The sequence below is a fragment of the Hippoglossus hippoglossus genome, chromosome 24 (assembly GCF_009819705.1).
Source record: "Hippoglossus hippoglossus isolate fHipHip1 chromosome 24, fHipHip1.pri, whole genome shotgun sequence".
NCBI classification, from domain to species: Eukaryota; Metazoa; Chordata; class Actinopteri; order Pleuronectiformes; family Pleuronectidae; genus Hippoglossus; species Hippoglossus hippoglossus.
This window is the reverse complement of record NC_047174.1, coordinates 15,777,247-15,796,421: the sequence shown is the minus strand read 5'-3', so window position 1 is coordinate 15,796,421 and position 19,175 is coordinate 15,777,247. Positions and strand designations below refer to the sequence as shown.

At 40.5% G+C, this 19,175-nt stretch overlaps 1 protein-coding gene across 2 annotated transcripts; it reads left to right on the top strand.

Moving 5' to 3' along the window:
* The first annotated feature begins 952 nt into the window (after nt 1-952).
* On the top strand, nt 953-4,909 carry LOC117758513 (protein FAM177A1-like). Of its 2 annotated transcripts, none has more exons than XM_034580247.1 (5): nt 953-1,104; nt 1,404-1,598; nt 1,837-1,903; nt 3,442-3,539; nt 3,621-4,909. In XM_034580247.1, the coding sequence occupies exons 1-5, from the start codon at nt 1,036-1,038 to the stop codon at nt 3,831-3,833; spliced, it is 642 nt and encodes a 213-aa protein (XP_034436138.1). In that variant the 5' UTR covers nt 953-1,035; the 3' UTR covers nt 3,834-4,909. The 2 variants fall into 2 exon arrangements, with proteins under 2 accessions (XP_034436138.1, XP_034436137.1); XM_034580246.1 differs by having other exon boundaries at nt 1,404-1,604.
* Nucleotides 4,910-19,175: the final 14,266 nt, after the last annotated feature.

The window sequence follows — 19,175 nt, the reverse complement described above, 5'->3', positions numbered from 1 at the left end:
TGAGTTTATTATTAACACTTACTTGTCAAAATGACTGCTGTGAAAAAGGCTGTTCATACCTTTGCTTTTACTAAATTCTAAACTGTTTTTATACATTTCTATTCATTGCGTAGGATGTCAAAAGTATAGAAAGGTTAGAATATGAACTACTAATATTTTAGTGAAAGCAAAAGGCAGTGAATTGTAAAATTAAGAAGAAAAAATTAAAACACCTAAATTAAATATAAACACAATAACGAAAGTGATTTAACCAAATTATCACACATACAAAATTGTAGTAATTATCTTTTCCTTTTTTAAATGAAACAATAATAAGGAATTAAAGTCATTTTAGTGCATGTAAAGGTTACAAATATATACATATAATATATAAAAAATATAACAAGTCAATTTAAAAATGTGATTATTCTGAAGTATAACTAAACAACTGCTACTACGCAATTGATCGTGTTTTGACGGTTTGAATATCTTGTGTATATGTGTATATGTACAAACATTGCAGATATGTGCTCAACACACAGATAAATAAATATTAGTGAAAGAAACTCAAACAGAAAATACATACGTTATGTCAAAAAATAGATATAACATACATTTAAAGGAGAAATCATTTGTGGTAGAGTCTTGATATATTCAAATTTAAATTCACATAGAAATCCTGCGGGGGAAATCTATTGGGGGTATTATTTAAGAGTCTGGGTGTGAAATGTACTGTTTATATTGAAATCAAATGTTGTAATTTTTATCTTTAAATTGTGTAGTAAAATTTTTACGGTCAAATATCACATTAAGATGATCATTTATACATTATATAATTCTTCTATCGAGTTTATGAAATAATTGAATGGGTACAATGATTTAAAGAAATGGACAGATATAGATTTGTTGGACATATGTTTTAAATTTGCTCCTCCGCTGCGTCTCCGTGGACGTTACGTGCGTACGGAGCGATTCACGACACTTCCGGTCGCGGCGGTGCGTGCGGTGACGTTGCTGAGGGCGCAGCCTCCACAGACGCGGAGCAGGACGGTGACAATGGCCGATATTTCTCTGTATCTCACTAACGTGAACGTGTCGATAGGACAGAACATGGCTGTGGAGCAGGTCAGTGCAAATCTTCTCCTCACGTTGACTCAGATCAGTGTCTGGCTCGCCCAGTGCGGTGAATGATGTCACAGCCTGCAGCCCGATGACACTGGCACAGCTCTGCCTGGTGATGAGGAGGATATGACACGAGAAATGTTATTTATTAATTTGTACCCCACACCCTGCATCAGTGTTTGAATCCTACCTGGGGGCTGCATCCACTGACTGACCCCCCCTTATTAAAAAAAAGAGTCTCATAATAATAATAATAATACACTGTCTTCATATTTGCCTCCATCCTTAACTCCATCACACAGAGCCCGAAGGACTTTGAGTGTGTGGAGCTGGGGGAGCAGGACAAGAGAGAGGAGCAGCAGCAGAGGGAGAAGGTTCCTCGCAGGATCATCCACTTCTCCAGCGGGGAGACCATGGAGGAGTACAGCACGGACGAGGAGGACGCAGAGGACCAGGAGCCCGAGAGGAAGGACCTGCTGTCCTCCCCGGTCGATGCGGTGAGGGTGAGGAACAGAGGAGGGCTGGGGAATTTGTGTGTGTGTGGGCACAAGGAGATAAATGAGGACAAAGGGGATGATGGGAGGAAGGACTGTGTGTGTGTGTGTGTGTTTGTTTGTGTGTGAGAGGGACAAGGAATTTGTTTTGTGAGTAAATAATTCAAATGAGAAGCAGCAGTGGCGCAAGTCCCTCATCAAAATAAAAGAGTCACGGTGACTTTATTTTGTTGTGTCGCAGTCCAAGATGACCTGGGGTCCATACTTCTGGTTCCACATGTGGAGAGCGGCCACGTCCACTGTCTCAGGTTTGTTCATCCAGGTTCCTTATTTACGACATGGAGGCCGTATAGCTCCAGTGCAATGATGCAGGATGAGTGTGTTAGTCAGCCGTCTTTGGGCTGAACTCAGGCTTTCTGATGTCATGCTGCTGCCTTTTTTTTATTCACATCACCTCATGCTGCATGGTCAACCACATGGATGTGTCATAATACATCTATACGGTCAACCTGTCCCAGATCAGGTTAATGACTCTCTGGAGGTCATCATCCCTATGAACCTGAACAAGTACTAAAAAACAATAAAGAGGTCAGTTTGTTTACCAATTGAATTGTGTCAGAAAAAGGAGCCTAAATAAAGTTTGAACAAATTTGCACTAATACTCAACTTGAATACAGCCCATACATCATAATGCACGAGTCTGAGATCCAGTGAGCTGGGACTGTCACCTGTCAGTCCTGTGTGACCAGCGATGACCATCCCTCAGTCAGAGAAACGTTCTTACTCTTGACTGTAGTGTTTATATGTTCCTGTGTGCACGCCGACATACAACAGTCTGTTGAAAACACATTCAGATGAGGTTATGACTTCACTTCTGTCTTGTCTCCCTTGTGCTGAAAACCCGCAGATGAGTTATCAGATGTGTTTTTAACAGCCTTGTATTTGTTGGTAGTTTTGTGATCCACACATTTTGATGCTTCGTAGTCATTGGCAGCTTTATCCTCCATTTCTTATTCATTAGTTTTATTCTACTGAGAGAAGGTCGGTCAAAAGGTCAAAGTAATGGTTATCTCACCCAGATAGTCTCAACTTGTGTCAGTGCAGAGAAATAGTCTTGTTATTATCCTTCCTTTATAGGTTAAAAATGCTCTGGCTTCTTTGTGTTTCTTTAACCAATCACGGTTGTCCTGGGCAGCACTAAGCCAAGGAAACAACTACGGTGACGATGCAAAGTGTTGTCAGGGGAAACTTGTTTTGGTGGAACATTTGTACGTGTGGGTTGGCGAGCATGTAGATGTAGCCTTACTTTTGATATGATTCCTTGTTCTTCTACATACTCTAATCATACTACACTCGTGTGTTCATATTTTATATATTCTTTATCACTTTCATAGCACTTTCTGCTGCTGCTGCTTATGTAATGTGCTGCAGGTCCTCACTGCTCGGTCTCACGTCATATTAAGTGCTGCACTCACAGTCCTGCTGCTGCCGCTGCATGAGGAGTTTTGTGTCATGAAGAACTTCAGACTTCAAACTTTACGAATCCAGTTAACTAGATTTATAAAAATACACGCTCACATTACTGTGTTAACAGCAAATCTCAATTCTGAGTTCACCTTGTGTCAGTGAAGCTGTAGACCTGTTTGAATTATCAACGCTGCTGACATTAAGTAGCAGCATTTGTGCAGAATTATAAGAGGAGTGTGTTTAACAAAGAGGAAAAAGTACTGTATTTTACTTGAACTGTACCAAAGTGGAAAGAGTTTTTCCAAAATGGGCACTGCATCATTTCTGTTAGTGTGTTGGTTTGTATTATTTCCAATTTCTCCCTGTTATGATTTTCCAGCATGTGACTACCTTGGCGAGAGGATGGCCTCCCTCTTTGGCATAACCTCAGCCAAATATCAGTACGCCATCGACGAATACTACAGGATGAAGAAAGAGGTGTGTTACAGTTCTGAGAGCGCGTTAATGGGTTTTTGTATTTGTCAATCAGCTGATTTAATCTTGTGTCCCCTGCGTCAGAGGGAGGAAGAGAAAGAGGAAAACCGCTTATCAGAAGAAGCAGATCGAACCTTCGACCATCTACAATCTCAGGAAGACGAGGACGAGCCCATCGCCATGTCGGAGCGAGCCGGGGCGTCCGCCTCTCGCCTCGACGTGACCTATCGGATCGAGGATGAAAATCAGGTACCGCCAAGCACCATCAGAGTCCCCGCTCTTGTCACGGCGACCTAACCATCCCCGGGGGGAAAGGACGTTTGAGCTTTAATGTCTGTCTTTTTTGTTAAAGAAGGACCACTGTCTTGTTTCACCGAGCACCGTTTGGTTTGTGTGTTGACGCAGCTTTAGATGGGCAGTGCTGCTGTATGGTGGTTGATTGGCAAGGACGGTAGAGGCGCTGGAAGTGTCCCTATGCAACAGCGTAGCAACTGATAAAGTAACCGCTGGATAATTATCAAGAGGTGTGATATTAAAAAACAAACGGAACGAGCCAGGAAATGAAATAAAATGTTCCAGTTTATCTGCTCGAGCAACCGTTTTCCATTTCAGGCTCCTCGCAACATTATTCAACACTTTATTAGCTGCAGCAGCGTCCCAGATTAGAACGCTCGTTGTGGAGTGAAGGTTATACGTTGCTCCCCTGTGCCTCAGATGGACCGGACACTGTGCCTAAATCACCAATACAGCCAAGTCAGTGCCAGATCTAGACTAACATATATTTGAAGATCATTTTAAGTGATTCAATATGTAAAATAGCCTTCGCTTTAGCGCGCACACTCAGATTTGGATGGAGTTTTTCAACTATCTGATGCTGTTTTGTCCAGATCTGTTCAAAACAGTGTGGTCTTGATCCACCTGGCTGCGCTAAAGAGCTGGCTACTTTAACACGCCCTCACCTGTTTGATTGTAGTCTGTATTAATGTTCATTAAGCTCTTATTGCACTCAATGTCTGTGGAAGCACTGAGCAGATTAAGCCTTGGTTACTACTGACATTTTGTTAAAAAAACAATGAAAACGGGTTTAAATGTCCTGTTCTTTGTTGCTCCTACTGTCTGCCTCATCTGCTACACATTCAAAACATGTAATAGTAGATGAGGTCTGAAGATCTTTGATAATGGCAGGGAGCATTGTTACACTGAGTCTGTATCCAGACATGCAAAGTTACATTTTTAACAGTTTTTAGTACGATTTTTGATATTCATGTATTTATTTGACCAAACTGATTGCACTTAATTTATGCATTTTTTTCTATTGTTTTAATAAGTAACACTGTAATGAGCTGTTAATAAAAACCATTGTCTGACTTTTACACATGTCTCTGTGTGGCAGGTTTTCATTTCAAGATATCAAGTCAAACAAGTGCAAATGGAAAAAAATCTGTATTTTTCCCCGAAGTCAGTGTCTGTGACTCGGCGCTGCAGCGTGATGTGACTGATGGTTGTCGGCGGTAACAAAGGAGCCTGTGTTGTTGTGTGTGCAGATCGCTCTGAGGTCAGAGACTCTGTCCACTCGCTGCACAATGTCCCCATTCTCAGGTCAGAGTGGGTTTCTGCGGTCCCGAACGACCTCCGCAGCAGCCACGCCCTCACCGCCAACTGTCAATATGACGCACTCAGCTTCACAAATCAACGACATGCTGAGTGAACGCTGGTGGGTATGATGGGGGAGTGCCTATAAAGCTGCTTTCAGACATGCACTGAACTTTTGACATTTTTTCGGGGAAACATTTGCCAGAGGGGCTGCATGTGAGAAAGCAAACGTCAGAGTCAGTTGTTTCAGACGTTTTCTGAAACTTATCCTGCCAGCCCCTTAGTAAAATGTCTGGATAATGTGGGTGTTGATGATGTTTCTGACTGTTTTCCCAGGGAATAATTGATGAAAAAAATCTGGCACATTCAGGAACCTGTTTTCTATGAGTGTGTGAAATTTGTTGCAGCTTTATTGGATTTAGGGGGACCGTTGGGCCTCCTGTTGTGTTCTTCATATGTGAAAGGCAACCTTTCCTAGAGTTCATGTCTGAAAACGGCTTTAGAGTCACTAAGACACTGGCAGGGTCATGAACTTTTGTTACAGTGTTAGAATAACAACAATTGTGAATGTTTGTGTGTGTGCGTGTTTGTGTGTCGGTCGACGTACAGAGCCAACATTGTGATCATTTTGATGTCGTCATAATTGTTGGTTACACTGTAAAAACCTCCATCTCATCAAGTAGTTTTGACAATAGAGTGCAGTGAGTTTGTTTCAGCCTGTTTCCAAAACACATAATAATTTGTTATTGTGGAAGCATAATACTGGTCAAACTCTCATTGGCTTTCTTACAGTCAGTTAGATGAGAAGCTCGATACCGCTCACCACTCTGTGCCATGAACCATGAGCGTTACCTCGGATTTAAAAAATGTCTCAAAATGTCTCAATCTCAACAAGTAATTTAAACGTGGTTTTGCTCATTTTCATGACATTTCCCGAGAGGGGGAGCTTGAAACTGGGCCCGTCGCCAGTACTTAAGGACTTAATGAGAAACAAAACGACTTATGATGGAAATGTTTGGCGGCGACCACGACAGGAAAACTAAGCTTTTCTTTCTGCATAATAGCTGTTTCCTGGAAAAACAGGAAAAAAGCTGTGTTCTACTGGTCATTTGGACAGGATGTGAAATTTCACATTCAGGCTTTGGCGTCCTTCAAAGTGAGTCGACTCACAAACAAGATATAAAAGCAAAGCCTGTTGGTGGCTGAATATATGCGGCACCACGTCATTATGTGGTGGTGCCGTGATGAGACAGCTCATCTATGAGAGTCACCTTGTGAAATGGGTCCGTGCCACAGCCTGGCCTCACAGAAAACTGACAGACAATACCACCCACTGACAGCCCTGCACGGCCAAGTTCACCGAGTCATGTCACACTGCTGAAGGCTCGTACATCATTCAAAGACACAGTGACAGGGCAGGTTTTTTTAAATCATGTTTACGATCTGATATGGATGTTGTTGTTGTTAAGAGCATAAATGGAAATGTGTGTCAAAGGCTGAGGCCAGGTTCCTCTTCTGCAGCTGAAATCGACTCAAACTAGTGAAAAACAGCTCCTGGCTGTTTCATCTTTATCATTTATTGATATGTTTTGGAGTCAGTTATGTACATACATTAAGATTTGTATTTCCCTTTGCACACACGTTGTGCAAAATTAGTCTTCAAGAGAATCTAATTTATTTAAGGGGCCAGGTTCCACATGCAAATGGGATTTTGTCTGGTCGATTAGAGGAGCAATAGTAATAATAATTAGTCATTATTATTATCAAAACAATTAAACCAGATTAGTATGTCATGATAAGTCCTGTCAGTCAAGTTAAAGGAAGGGTTGGCAAATTGTTTTTGAAACACTTTTTATCTTTTTTGTTGAAATCCTCCTCACCTCCCGATCAATTCATCAATTTTGAAAAGAGAAGAAGACGGTGTCTGTGGCCCTCGCAGGACTGCAGCACAGACAACTAATGATCGGCTTGTGTACCTGTCTTCCACTAACTGACCAGTCTGCCATTGCAAGAGACATACGCATACAGTTTACAGGCGGTTCATGTTCATGTGTTTTGGGGGCAGTAGCTTTAATGGGAGGGGATGTGATGTATATGTCCCTTTTATTTTTAATTTTACCAACCCAAGCTTTAATGTCACAGGTAATTACAGGGAAATAACTTTTCTGAACAAGAACCAGAATTACCTGCGGCAAAGTCAAGGACCATCCAACAAGTGTGTAACAAAAGAATTGCACTTGTCACACCACTGAACCTTGGAATAATAAGCATGTTGATCCAAAGAAGTCTATTATTGCGAGGATAAATTGTGGCTTAATAAAAATAAGGTCTTCCTTAAGAAAAACTATTTTGTTGGGATCTTTGACAGTTCACATTTCAGTAAAGATTTATCCTTTTGTTTCTCAAATGTACTTATTTATATAATTTCCATATAGACTGTTGCTTAGACAGACGTTATCATTAATTGAACCAATCAGAACCAAAGTCCATTTGAGCAGCTCTTTTATGTTGATTTCAGCTGCGGGAGCCCATCACAGATTTTCTGTTTCCAAGTTCAAATGATTGTAACGTACATAAAATGGGAGTAATCATTTAAAAAGATAGAAAGACTGAAACTATGTTAAATACTTTATTATGGCCACTGGAGGCACTATTCATGTGTGAACATTTTTCATATAATGCTGGTTTATTTACTTCTCTGATATTCCCTGTACAGATACATTACTGCTTAGTCTGTGAAGGCAGATATGTTTTCAGACTGTGTAGAACTGTATGAATGTGTTTATACACCTTTTTTCCAGAAGTTAGTCACCAGTGTCAGGTTGGTCTGGCTGGTTGAGGGAAAAAAAAATATATTTACCGTCTTTATTATGCATTTCCTGTTCAGTCCACTAGGGGGTGGTACTGTATTTAATAGAAGAGGCTAACTGGGGTTACTATGGTGCATAATAACAGTCATTGTGGAACAAATTTTGTAACTAAAAGTTTTTTTTAAAGATTTGAGGAAAAGTTTTGCATGAAAAAAGGGAATCATCCAGATATAATTGTAAAAGAATGATGGACGCAAAACATTATCTAATGAAAGCTTCTTGTCTTGTAAACTTGGAATATAAGCAAGTTTGATAAAGCATGTCCACCACAGGTCTTTATATAAGAGCCTGTGCACTGGTGAAGCAGAGAGAAGACGGACTCGCCTCATCCATCTCAGCGTCTTCCATCTAGAAGACGTGAGGCACGCACCAGTCATCGGGCAAACAGTGATTAAGTGGGAAAATCCAGAGTTGAGAATTCACAATGCCATTCCTCGTGACTGAGTGTTTACTGGTGCAGCCATGAATGTGTGTGGGGGTGTGTGTGTACTTGTGATCGCCCAAAACGTTGCTTCAAATGTCTTGTGCCAATCCCCCCACCTGTGTGTCCACGTGCCGGCCTCGAGTCGTCTGACGCTTGGGGCATACCTGACATTTTTGCGGCCTTTGGGCAGTGGGGGTGGGGGCTGGAGGTGTTTACTGCTCTGGGGAGACCAGTTCAGCGAGCGTTCTCACTGCCAACTTACTCAAAGCTGGTATACGCTAGTTTAGCCACACGTCCTAAAATAAAGTATCCAACCACACCTGAGTGCCATGTGTGCTGACACATCGACTCTGTGATTAATCAGTGTGCACATTCCGATTAATCACTCACAGAGCACTAACAAAAGTGAGGTAAGTGCCGTAGAGGCAACACGTCCAGTAGGGAGATCTGGTACCTGGCACAAAACTAGAGAGGCACGTTTGTGGCTTGTTCCAACCAATTTCCTCGATATGCGGAAAAAAAAAAAGAGGACTACTGCTCCTCAGCGGTAAAAGCCACATGTACATCAATGGAAACAGAGGCAGAGGTGAGAGAGAGACGGGGGGACAGTGAGACATATAAAAAGACAGAGGGAGGATGATGAGAACAGCAGCAGCCCCTTTGATGTGGGCCTCAGCTGGGCCCTCTGTGTGTGTGTGTGTGTGTGTGTGTGTGTGTGTGTGTGTGTGTGTGTGTGTGTGTGTGTGTGTGTGTGTGTGTGTGTGTGTGTGTTCGGCAAAGCAGGCCTGCTGAGGGAAGGGGATTTCCAGCGCCGCTTGGTCTCCTGTCTCACCCCCTTTAGCCTTTGCTTCCTCCGTGGGCTACAGCGTAAAAACACAGAGAGCCTGTCTCCTGTGAGACAAAGCCCCTGCAGCTAACACTGCAACGGCAGGAATTGTCAGTTTAATGATGAAACTCTACTTTATAACCACATCCCTTTGGGTAGTAAAGAGGAGTCGAATATGCAAGGTGAAGGAGAGTGGGTTCTGTTGCTTTGGGGTATCAAGTTTCTTCTCTTTAGCTTTGCATGCTACATGAAAACACTGCAATTTCCTGCTTTGCATCCAAGTGTTATACACAGTATCTCTTCATTAAAACATCACTTGTTGCCATAAAAAGATATTGCACCCACAATCTCAACATTTAGAAAATGAATATTTACCTCCCTGCACTTGTAATTTCTCTCAAACACACAAAGGACTATTTCTTTTAAGCATTGCATGCTCTGAAAACACCAATGTTAGATAATCATCTCCCCCACATAATTGCAAAAGCTCCTCTGCATGTTTTCTGACTTCTGCACATCACACTTCTCTCACTCACTCACTCTGTCTGCACACAGCACACATGCACACACCCAAGCACACATGCACACACCCAAATGCAGAAACATGTGCTTGTCAAAAAGCACTTCACACACTCATGTAGCGCATGCACACACGCACGCACACACAAACACACACCCACACAAGGTTGCGGAAAGTCCCTGGCACAAGTTGTCTTCTATCTCAGTTCTAGCTGTTTGCTAGTACAGGTGGCTGCTTCAATGACAACGGGAAGACAATATGGCCTGTGATCATACATTGCACTTTACCAGCTGCTGGTACATTTATTGACTGTTTGCTTTGGGAAAAACTGCAAATAAGCTCAATAAAATACATGAAAAGTGTGTTCGGGGGGGAGATCCACACCTGCTGCCAGATTGATGTGGCTCGCAAGCTTCCAGTTCATATCACAACTACATTTAACAAGGTTTTACAGTGTGGATTCAATAATTCTCCTTTAACCCAAATATAGAAGAAAAAAAAGGCAACCATATCCCCTTATTCAAGAAGATTCACATCTGTTTCTGCCCAAAGCAGTAAGCAGATATGTGAGTAAACAAACAGGAAAAGCATTTAACTTTATTTAAATCTATAAGATACAGATGCAATTTTAAATAGGACAGAAATAACTTATCAGTTCAAAATTATTCAAATCTGGTATAAACTCAAAAGTATGAGAGACAACACATTTAGAATGTGTGAATAATCAAAGACATTATATTTCTATATTTTTTTCCATATGTGAACATGTGAGCTGCATGTGCAATGCGCCTGTGTAATGTGCAAGTTGCACAATGCTATTTTCACCATCAACCTCACCCAATACAAAAAAGACATAACAAGCTCATAATCAAATTCAATGCATATATTCCACAACAACGTATCTACATACATCTACAGACAGTTTAAAAATTACCAAAACTGTTTTATTTTAGATTTTACTCACTTGAATGTTGATATATCCAGTCCAGTAAAACAAGGTGATGTGCTTCGAAGAAGGTTTGCAGGTTGTGTGAGGTCACGGCCTTATAGCCAGACTTACTGTATATACACATTTACTATCCAAAAGCTTTGTGAGGCTGGACAAAAGGACTTATTGACTATGAAAATATGTTCTATAAAAAACAGATTTAAGGAGAGCTAAATGTGCTCTTCATTGTGGGGGGCCAGCATCACTGTAATCTATAGTTTCATATATTCTATCATTTGATGAATTACTCCTTTATTATACATTTCTTAGATATTCTATCTTTATGTATCTATATGTGACTTAAAATCTGTTCTCTTATATGAATTACATTACATTATATTATTATTATTATTATTCAGAATCAAAACTTTTACCATGAACAAATTCTTTCAACAACCCTGGAAATTCTGTGCAACCACCCTCTGTATACAATATTTGTTTTCTGTCAAACCCTGTATCTTTAATCCATTTATTATATGAAAAAACGTTTTTGTCAAACTTCCATTGCTCTCGGTTTGGTTTGCAGTTATTTGCCTTTTTATTATTCTTTGGCCACACTGGCTGGGGCAGCAGGAAACTGAGTCAGGCCCATAGCTGAAAATCTCCATGATAGATGAAAACTGTGTATGGTCTTTTTGTATTTAAATTTTATTGAATTTTTCCCTGATATTTTTAGTAAAAGTGCATCTGCAGAAAAAACACATGTCCACAAAGAGAGTGGAAAGTATGAGTCAGTTCCTTGATAAGTAGATGCACATGACAGTATCTAGTCTTTATCACGTTTGTCTTTGTAATTGTCAAACACTTTATGACTCAGTTTCCTATCAACCAGTGAACATAATTTATCTTTTATCACAATTTCTAACTTTCTCCTCATCTGGACATGAGTCAAGACTGACGGATTTTTGCAGTTTGTGAAAAGCCCCAGTGTGAAATTCTGATCTTTTTTGTTCAGATTTACTTATATGAATGAGTGATATTCACAACCAAGACAGCATATACTGATTAAAATGTGTAGGTACTTCCATCAGTCGAACCTGATCAAAATAGAATCTGTTTAAATCAAGATTTGGACCAACAACAAAATGTATAATTACTATACCACCACAAAGTGATGCAAAATGAACACAAGGAGACATTAAATGACTACAAAGTGACACAAAACAACCAAAGAGGCATAAAAAGACTCACAAAACAACCACAAAGAAAACATGAACAACCACCATGTGATGTAAAAAAAAAAGTATGACGCAAAATAAGACAAGGACTCGAGCAATATGGCCATGTCCGTGTTTTACACAGTCTGTGCCCCATGCGGCCCAAAAGTTTCTAAACCCGCTATGTTGTAGATTTAAATGTTCAAAAAGACGGTTTTAAAAAATAGTATGTGATGTAGAGTCATGTTATGTAAATTAAAGTAAAGGTTCACTGTCACAAACTGTTCATGTTCCAGTTGGAACAAGCAGCAATGAGTGTGATTATTTTGGCCTTAACTTGGCTTGAGAAACACTGTCAGGTCAGTGGGTGTTTTGTTCTGCAGGGTGGAGGCGCGCTCCCTTTTTGCAGAATGACCTTATGTAACTGCCGGTCAGGGCAAAGTGGTAGTGAAACATCCTCTGCACAATAATGACCCTGCATGGGTGGAGTGTTGCTGCTTGCAAAGGCCACTCAGGTCCAAATGTATAACTTTAGGTACTTTCCTCTCCATCTGTCACTCATGCTCTCACATCATGCAGACAGCGTGAACAGCGGTTTGAAACCAGGAAGCAGTACAGTACATGTCAGCCCACCTATAAACTGTGGTTGTCTGTTGCTGGGGTCAAAAATAAGAGAACAGTGACAGTAATTCTGTGGGTGTTATTTTGTCATTCACAGACATCAAGTACATAGCAGTGTATTACTGTTATCATTGATTACATTTGATCATGAGCACAAAGGTTGAGATCATTTGAATTTGGTTTAGTTGTTGCTTTTCCTCAGGCAAATCTGTGAAATCTTTGAAGAGGCTGGACTGTAATGGAATTTTTAAAAATGCAAAATGCTGAGTTATTTTAGGCCAGTCTGGAGTTGTACTGCCACTGGCAACTTAACATAGATGTGAACGAAAAAGAATGTTGATGACTATGTGAAGCTTAGTGGCTTTAAGCTATTTTAGGCGTAGCTGTCAGGCATTTAAATAGAAAGTCGGGTGTTGTTAATCCAGGCCCAACCGCTAGTAGAGTTAAATCAATCGGGTGGAGCTTTGTATCATACAAAAATAAATAAGACAATGTTTTGTATTGTCTTGCTTTGGTATGGCAAGGTGTGTTTATAGATGTGCCTACGTGAGTAATGAGAATAAACACGTATCTAATCTATAAATACACACAGGTTATGCACAGCTATGTAATCTATGAAGGTGGTAAAGCAAACACGCGTCATGTTGTTTTACTTTGTTGAGCTCAAGTCAAGAAAAACAAGCCATTCCAAAGAGTAAGGCTAAAGACATCTGTCATTTATTTGTTGCAATTACTATAAATCAATTACATAAAACCGCTCCCTTTTAGTACACAACACATTTTTTTCGCTTATGCTGTAGATGAAGCAAAACTATATCATTATAAGTATACTTTTTTTTTTTTTTTACAATTTTGAGGCAGGGAAACAAGCTGCAAACACATCATCACCTCATTTGGGTTAAAAAGGCTAATGTGTTAGTAAAGTGTTGCTCATTTACAATTCCACCAGACATGGAGTATCATTAACCTACATTTGTCTGGCCACCTGATGCATTTATGTCCATTATTTGCTCTCTTTGTAGCTCTGTTTTGCCAGATGCTCCACTATGCTAGCTACTACGTTTTTGTATTTGCTGCTTGAACTCTATAGAGCGTACAGATCCACTATTTGTATAAAAATATCACTCAATTCATCTAAAAATACAACGATACAAGATAGTGCTAATACCAGGATCAATTCGTTTCACAATATATCTATGTCCAGACAGCACAAAAACGACAAAAGCCCAAACAGGCATGCCAGGCCAGTAGGTGGCAATAAAGTCTACATCAACGGTTTATAAAATAGTAGAGAAGAACGCTGCGGGTAATGTGGTGCAGTAATGGTCAATTTAACTGCAAACCTGTAATTAGACGTCACAGTGCTAACCAAACATAGAGAAACCAGTCATTGTTGTTATTGTATCTGGCACATCCTCATTACACAAAGCAACAGTGGGCATATGCATGAAGTCAACTTGAACGTCATTGGGTTTTTTTTATACTTTTATACTTTGTAAAAATCTCTGTTTTACTGACTTAAAACGCTGTTTGTCCGCAGTGTACTGTGTAAGTTACTGGACTGAGCTTCTACTAATGCAGCAGTACCAAGAAGGCGAAGCGCTAAATCTTTTTTTTTAGACAGAAATAGTTTCTATAGTTGGACATTTATACTCATCTTGAAAGGAGAACACATGTTATTTATATTGTAACTCTCTGTTTGTTATCTACAGGTTAATAGGCATAACTTTAATTCACATGATCCGCTTTGCATCCGCAGTACAAAACACCTGGATGTGCCCGGTCACCTGCAAGCTCCAGAAGGAGTGAATGGCGAGCATGGGAATCTTCAGGGAGTGGTTATGTCATACAGTATAACAGCTTGAGGGGGCAATTAGAAGGTAATGGCTGTATAAACACACATTCGCGGAACAGAACTCAATTTCCTCCCTTGCTTGTTACTAGACGCTTCTGCGACTTCACAACCCAAAACTGCTTCAATCCCAAGAGAAACGGGGGAATGTGAATAACGCTGTGTCCCTGAGGAGGTCAAGCACTTGAGTGCATCTCAGCAAAGTTCAATTGTCATTCAGCACAGCTTGTCCCCGAATCTCGAAATGCTAACACACACAAGGAAATCTCCCAACTTCCTGGAGGACAGGAAACTCCCTACTTTTGTTTTGCTGTGGCCAATCCACGCAGCAGCCAAACAATGGATATTTTTAGCCGTTTTGTTAAATATATCCCACTTACCAGTGCTGTTAAGATGAAATTGCTATTTAGGTTGTTTGGCTTTTGAGGCAAGCAGAGGCCTGTCTCACGTTAGCTGCTTTGATAAAACACTTGTGGCGGAAATCTTTGCATTTTTCCTTCATCATAGTCAGGACATTCGTGGTGAGGTGCATTCAAAGCCCACGGAAACCAAACGCAGGCTCACAGTCCTTGTTATGTCTGTGCCTCACACACGGTACTGTATATTTACGTGAAAGACTTTTATCTTCCCTTTAAATTCACTCAACACAAAGGGATCCCACGCCTTCTGATGTAGCTACCAGACCAGCCTGTTTGTCTGTCTGTGGGGGGAAACAGCTCATGACACACGGAGGGAAATATGAGAGGAAGAACAGAGGGAGGCAGTCAAGCAACTCATTGTCCAGAGTTGAGGATTTAGCGGCGCAAAATACATGGAGACGCACAGTGAGAGAGGAATTCCCCCAGTAGGTTCAAACGATTGCAGATGTGCGCCTGGCCGACTGCTACTGCATACATCTGGGCCAGAAAGCTTTCCCGCACGCCTCCTCCTCCATCCTCCGAGCCCTCCATGTCTCGTCTTCATAACACTGCCCTCTGCTCTACCCTGGAAAAGCAATTAGGTAGAACACATGGCCTGGTGTAAACTACCACTCACCAGGCAGCCAGTCCAGCGGCTGTGGCTGTCCACAGCAGCGTGGATCATGGGAGGCCTGAAAAGACCATTATCTTGGCAACTGGGAGGGAGAGATTTGGCGGAGGGAAAGTTTTGGGGGATTTCAGAAGGGAAAGATGCAGCTTCTAAGTAACAGTGCTACTGGAGGTCAGCAGTAGTCCGCAACTTGTGCAAAACTGCACGTTTACAGTCAGACTGTTTTGCAGGATTTTCACCATCTTCTACCATGTTTTATTTTGAAATGCAGAGCCCCATCTTGAAACTAACTCCAAGAAGTTTAAAAGAAGTGTGAATGAGTAAACATGCATGCATGACCAGATTTATTTAGAATACAGCATGTCCCTCTTTGCAGGGAACATTCCCTGATACTATTAATAATCTATAATTGATATCAAGTACGACGCACATACAACAAGTGGCATGTTTTGCTTATTGATTACTTCCTTGTTCAAAAGAAGACACGCACCTGAGTCAGACAAACTTGTTTATGCTCATTCGGAGACAACAGGCACTCTGCACGAGCCCACAGACACTGATGCGCATGTGCAAACACATACTAGTGGGAAATTCCCAGCAAAAATTCCACTCCAGCAGTCCTCTGTGAGCACATTCCTGGGTTTTTCACAGCATCTTGCTGCTGAAATGAAAGTCGAATTTATAGTTGCAGGGCAGTTTTGAAGATTCAGCGTAGCCCCAAGCTAGCAGTAAATCTTTCTTGGCTGAGTATATTTCATGTAAGCTTATATCCCTCCTCAATTTCCTTGATGCAGATCTTTGGGGAAAGTGAGGGAGCATGAAAGAACAAGCAGAGAACAGGGAAGGAGGAAGAGACTAAAGAATTCGACAGAAAGGGATTTCTTAGGTGCTCAACATGTAAAAACAACAATATGTTGTGTAATAATTCGTGAGATTACATCCTTACATATAGACTTCATGTTTGGCCAGAACACAGAATAGCATAGTGACTAACAATCAGTCATGTAATTGTATAATTTTGGGAACACAGTTTGGGAACAGTTGTCTCATTCCAAATTCCCCTAGAATTCCCTGCGATGACTTCAGAGGTGATTGTGGTTATTTATGTTTATTCCTCTATAACTATTTATCATAACTAAATAAAACGGATGAGGGCATGTTTTCCGTTTGCAGATAACGTGGACACCCAATTAATGAATGTATAAGTGTCTAAGGGGGATTTTTATAGGCGTACAGTAGAGTGCAAAAAATGAGTCATGCTAGTTGGTGACTTTAACTGTCTCCCTACACCACAATTGTATCTATTAGGCTGTGGTCTTGCTCCGGGATTGCTCAATATTTGCTGACAAAATCGTGTTATTGTATTAGCTTGATGTATCTCTTTCATCATCATATATGTAATGGGCCAAAACACAGTTGGTTTGGGTGCTGCTGCATAGTACAGCTGGCATTGCTGCAACACAGTAGGGTGTTTCCTCTCTTCTTAAACCATCAGGAGATTACTTACCTCACTCTGGAACCACTGTGCTTTATGCACTATGCTACTGGCCTCTGAAATTAATCTGCAGATGGGATTTCCAGGTTTTATACCAGCCAGCCATGGAAAATCCCCCGTCTCTAATTAGGAATACTTTAGTTTTATTTGATTGATGAGAAGTCCCACATTTATTCACCTTGCTTCTTAAAGCTACAGTACTTTTGTATTAGCAGTAGAAAAAAAATGTTCTTCGGTTGATTAAAAATGTTGAAAACAGGTTTTCCATTAGCAGTTCGGTTGAGTACTTACATTTAAAAATAAATTCTTCTGGCGTTGCAGCCTCGCTTTTTGCAGCCATTATCTCTTTTGAAAAACAAGTAAGAACGTAGTAGATGTAGTTGTGTTGTATTGTTTATTTATTTTTAGCAGTTACGAACATTAGAGTAACAGTATGGGCCTCCATACTGTGCCACTATGCTATTGGGGACTAGCTGGTGGACAAAACTGAGCATTTAGCACACAGATGTCTTGATAATACCCTACGAAACCATAGAAGCGTGAATATCAGACTTTTATTTATTTCGTAGTCCGAGGCAAAACTGCAATTAGAACTGCTAGCTGTTTAAAAACACACGTTTTGCTAACACATTGGCCACATCAACTCTTATTAAGTTGATATGCCGATGTTGTGTTTCCAACTCGTTCCACTGAAATCAAGGGGCCAAAAGGTCAGGGGCTCTGAACAGCAGTGTTATTGAGTAATGTTTTGTGAGCTAAACAAAGAAATGTGTAATTGATCAATGAAATAAGTTTGTATCAAATAAATACGCTGCTTTTTGTACGTTTTAGCCTCATGGGAGAAGCTATGTTCTGGTTCTAGTTAAACAAAGTGAAAAATACAACTTCAAAGCCTGAGGGTAGCAATCGCTGTCATGTGGTGAGTAAAAATGTTAAGTTTGTCGCTATCAGATGATGGGCATTAAAGGTAAATATAATGAGATCGCTCAGAATGAGGCAGAGGGTGATACAGGGATCAAGGTATGAGGCACAGCAGACAAAGCTTACCAGCAGAACCTGATAGTTAAGGCTTGTCTGAATACGCCTGCTGGTGTGTACTGAAAAACACTGTGAGGTTGTCATGACTCAAAATACAGAGAAATACTTAGAAAAGGAGAAGAGGGTTTGGGTTTCCTGTGGTACAGCAGAGTGAGGCATGTTAAAAGTTGTTTTTGTTGTTTTGCCCCATTTGGATTTTCTTCCTCAGGTTAAATTTGATCCATCTCTATTTTATTTCTATGCACTAGGCCCAGTTCTTCTGTGGCAATGTGCGAATTACATGTTTTTTTCTAGTTATAAACCTTACCTATCCTACAGGTTATATTCAGGGAGAAGAGGAAGTATGTGGGAGTCTAAAAAAGCTATTGATCTCGCCCACCACTCTGACATCCAGCCATGTGGCTTCCTTTTTCATACTGGTATTTTTATATGATATTACAAGCTGCACACAGGCAGGAAGTGCAACTATTTTAAATCAAAAGCTCTGTCTGTGAATATCATTTGTTTTTGTTAGTCTCTGGGATTTAATGCACAGGGTATTTCAGGATTTATTTTCATGGGATAATTATAGTAAAATGCTTCGGTTAAACCACAGATACCCCCTTCAATGCTGGCTCTGCTGTTAGTGCAAACACATGTTCATGTATGGTTCATGCATTTTCTTATAGGAAAAAAGGGGAGACAATTGTTTCCAATGGTCAATGTACTTACTTCGAATTATGGCTCTTAACTGGCAGGTGAAACGTGGATATGTCTGGTTTATATGATATTGCATCAAAATAGGCTGCAGTAGTTCAACTTCAAACTACATAACATACAGTTGAAATAGTACAGGGGCATCTCAACAAGTATTCATATGAAGTCCAGTTTACTTCTGATGTAGAGTATTTTTCAATCTGTGAAAATATGTGTAAATTTATCTATTTTCTTTGAGGCACTGGAGGGAGCATGCTAAAGAAAGTGTAACACAAGCCTTGGTCACAAACTGGAGGAGTGAAATATGATTAAGCAGGCCGAAGGGTTCTTGTGAAAGATGCTACAGAGTGGCATTAAGGGAAGTGTAGTTACAAGAGTTTAGGCCGGTTGTTCATACAAGGAACTATACATCCCAATATCACAGCCTTTAACTTCGTGGAATTGCTCGTACTACATCAATGTTTAACCCCATTAAAAATTAACTATGTTTCTTTTTTGTATTATTAGTTTAACACTTGATTCAACACTTA

Coding starts and splice junctions, on each gene's coding strand:
- LOC117758513 (XM_034580246.1), top strand. CDS start 1,036: ATGGCCGATATTTCTCTGTATCTCACTAACGTGAACGTGTCGATAGGA. Junction 1,105..1,403: donor AGAACATGGCTGTGGAGCAG/GTCAGTGCAAAT, acceptor TCCATCACACAG/AGCCCGAAGGACTTTGAGTG. Junction 3,540..3,620: donor ACTACAGGATGAAGAAAGAG/GTGTGTTACAGT, acceptor CCCCTGCGTCAG/AGGGAGGAAGAGAAAGAGGA.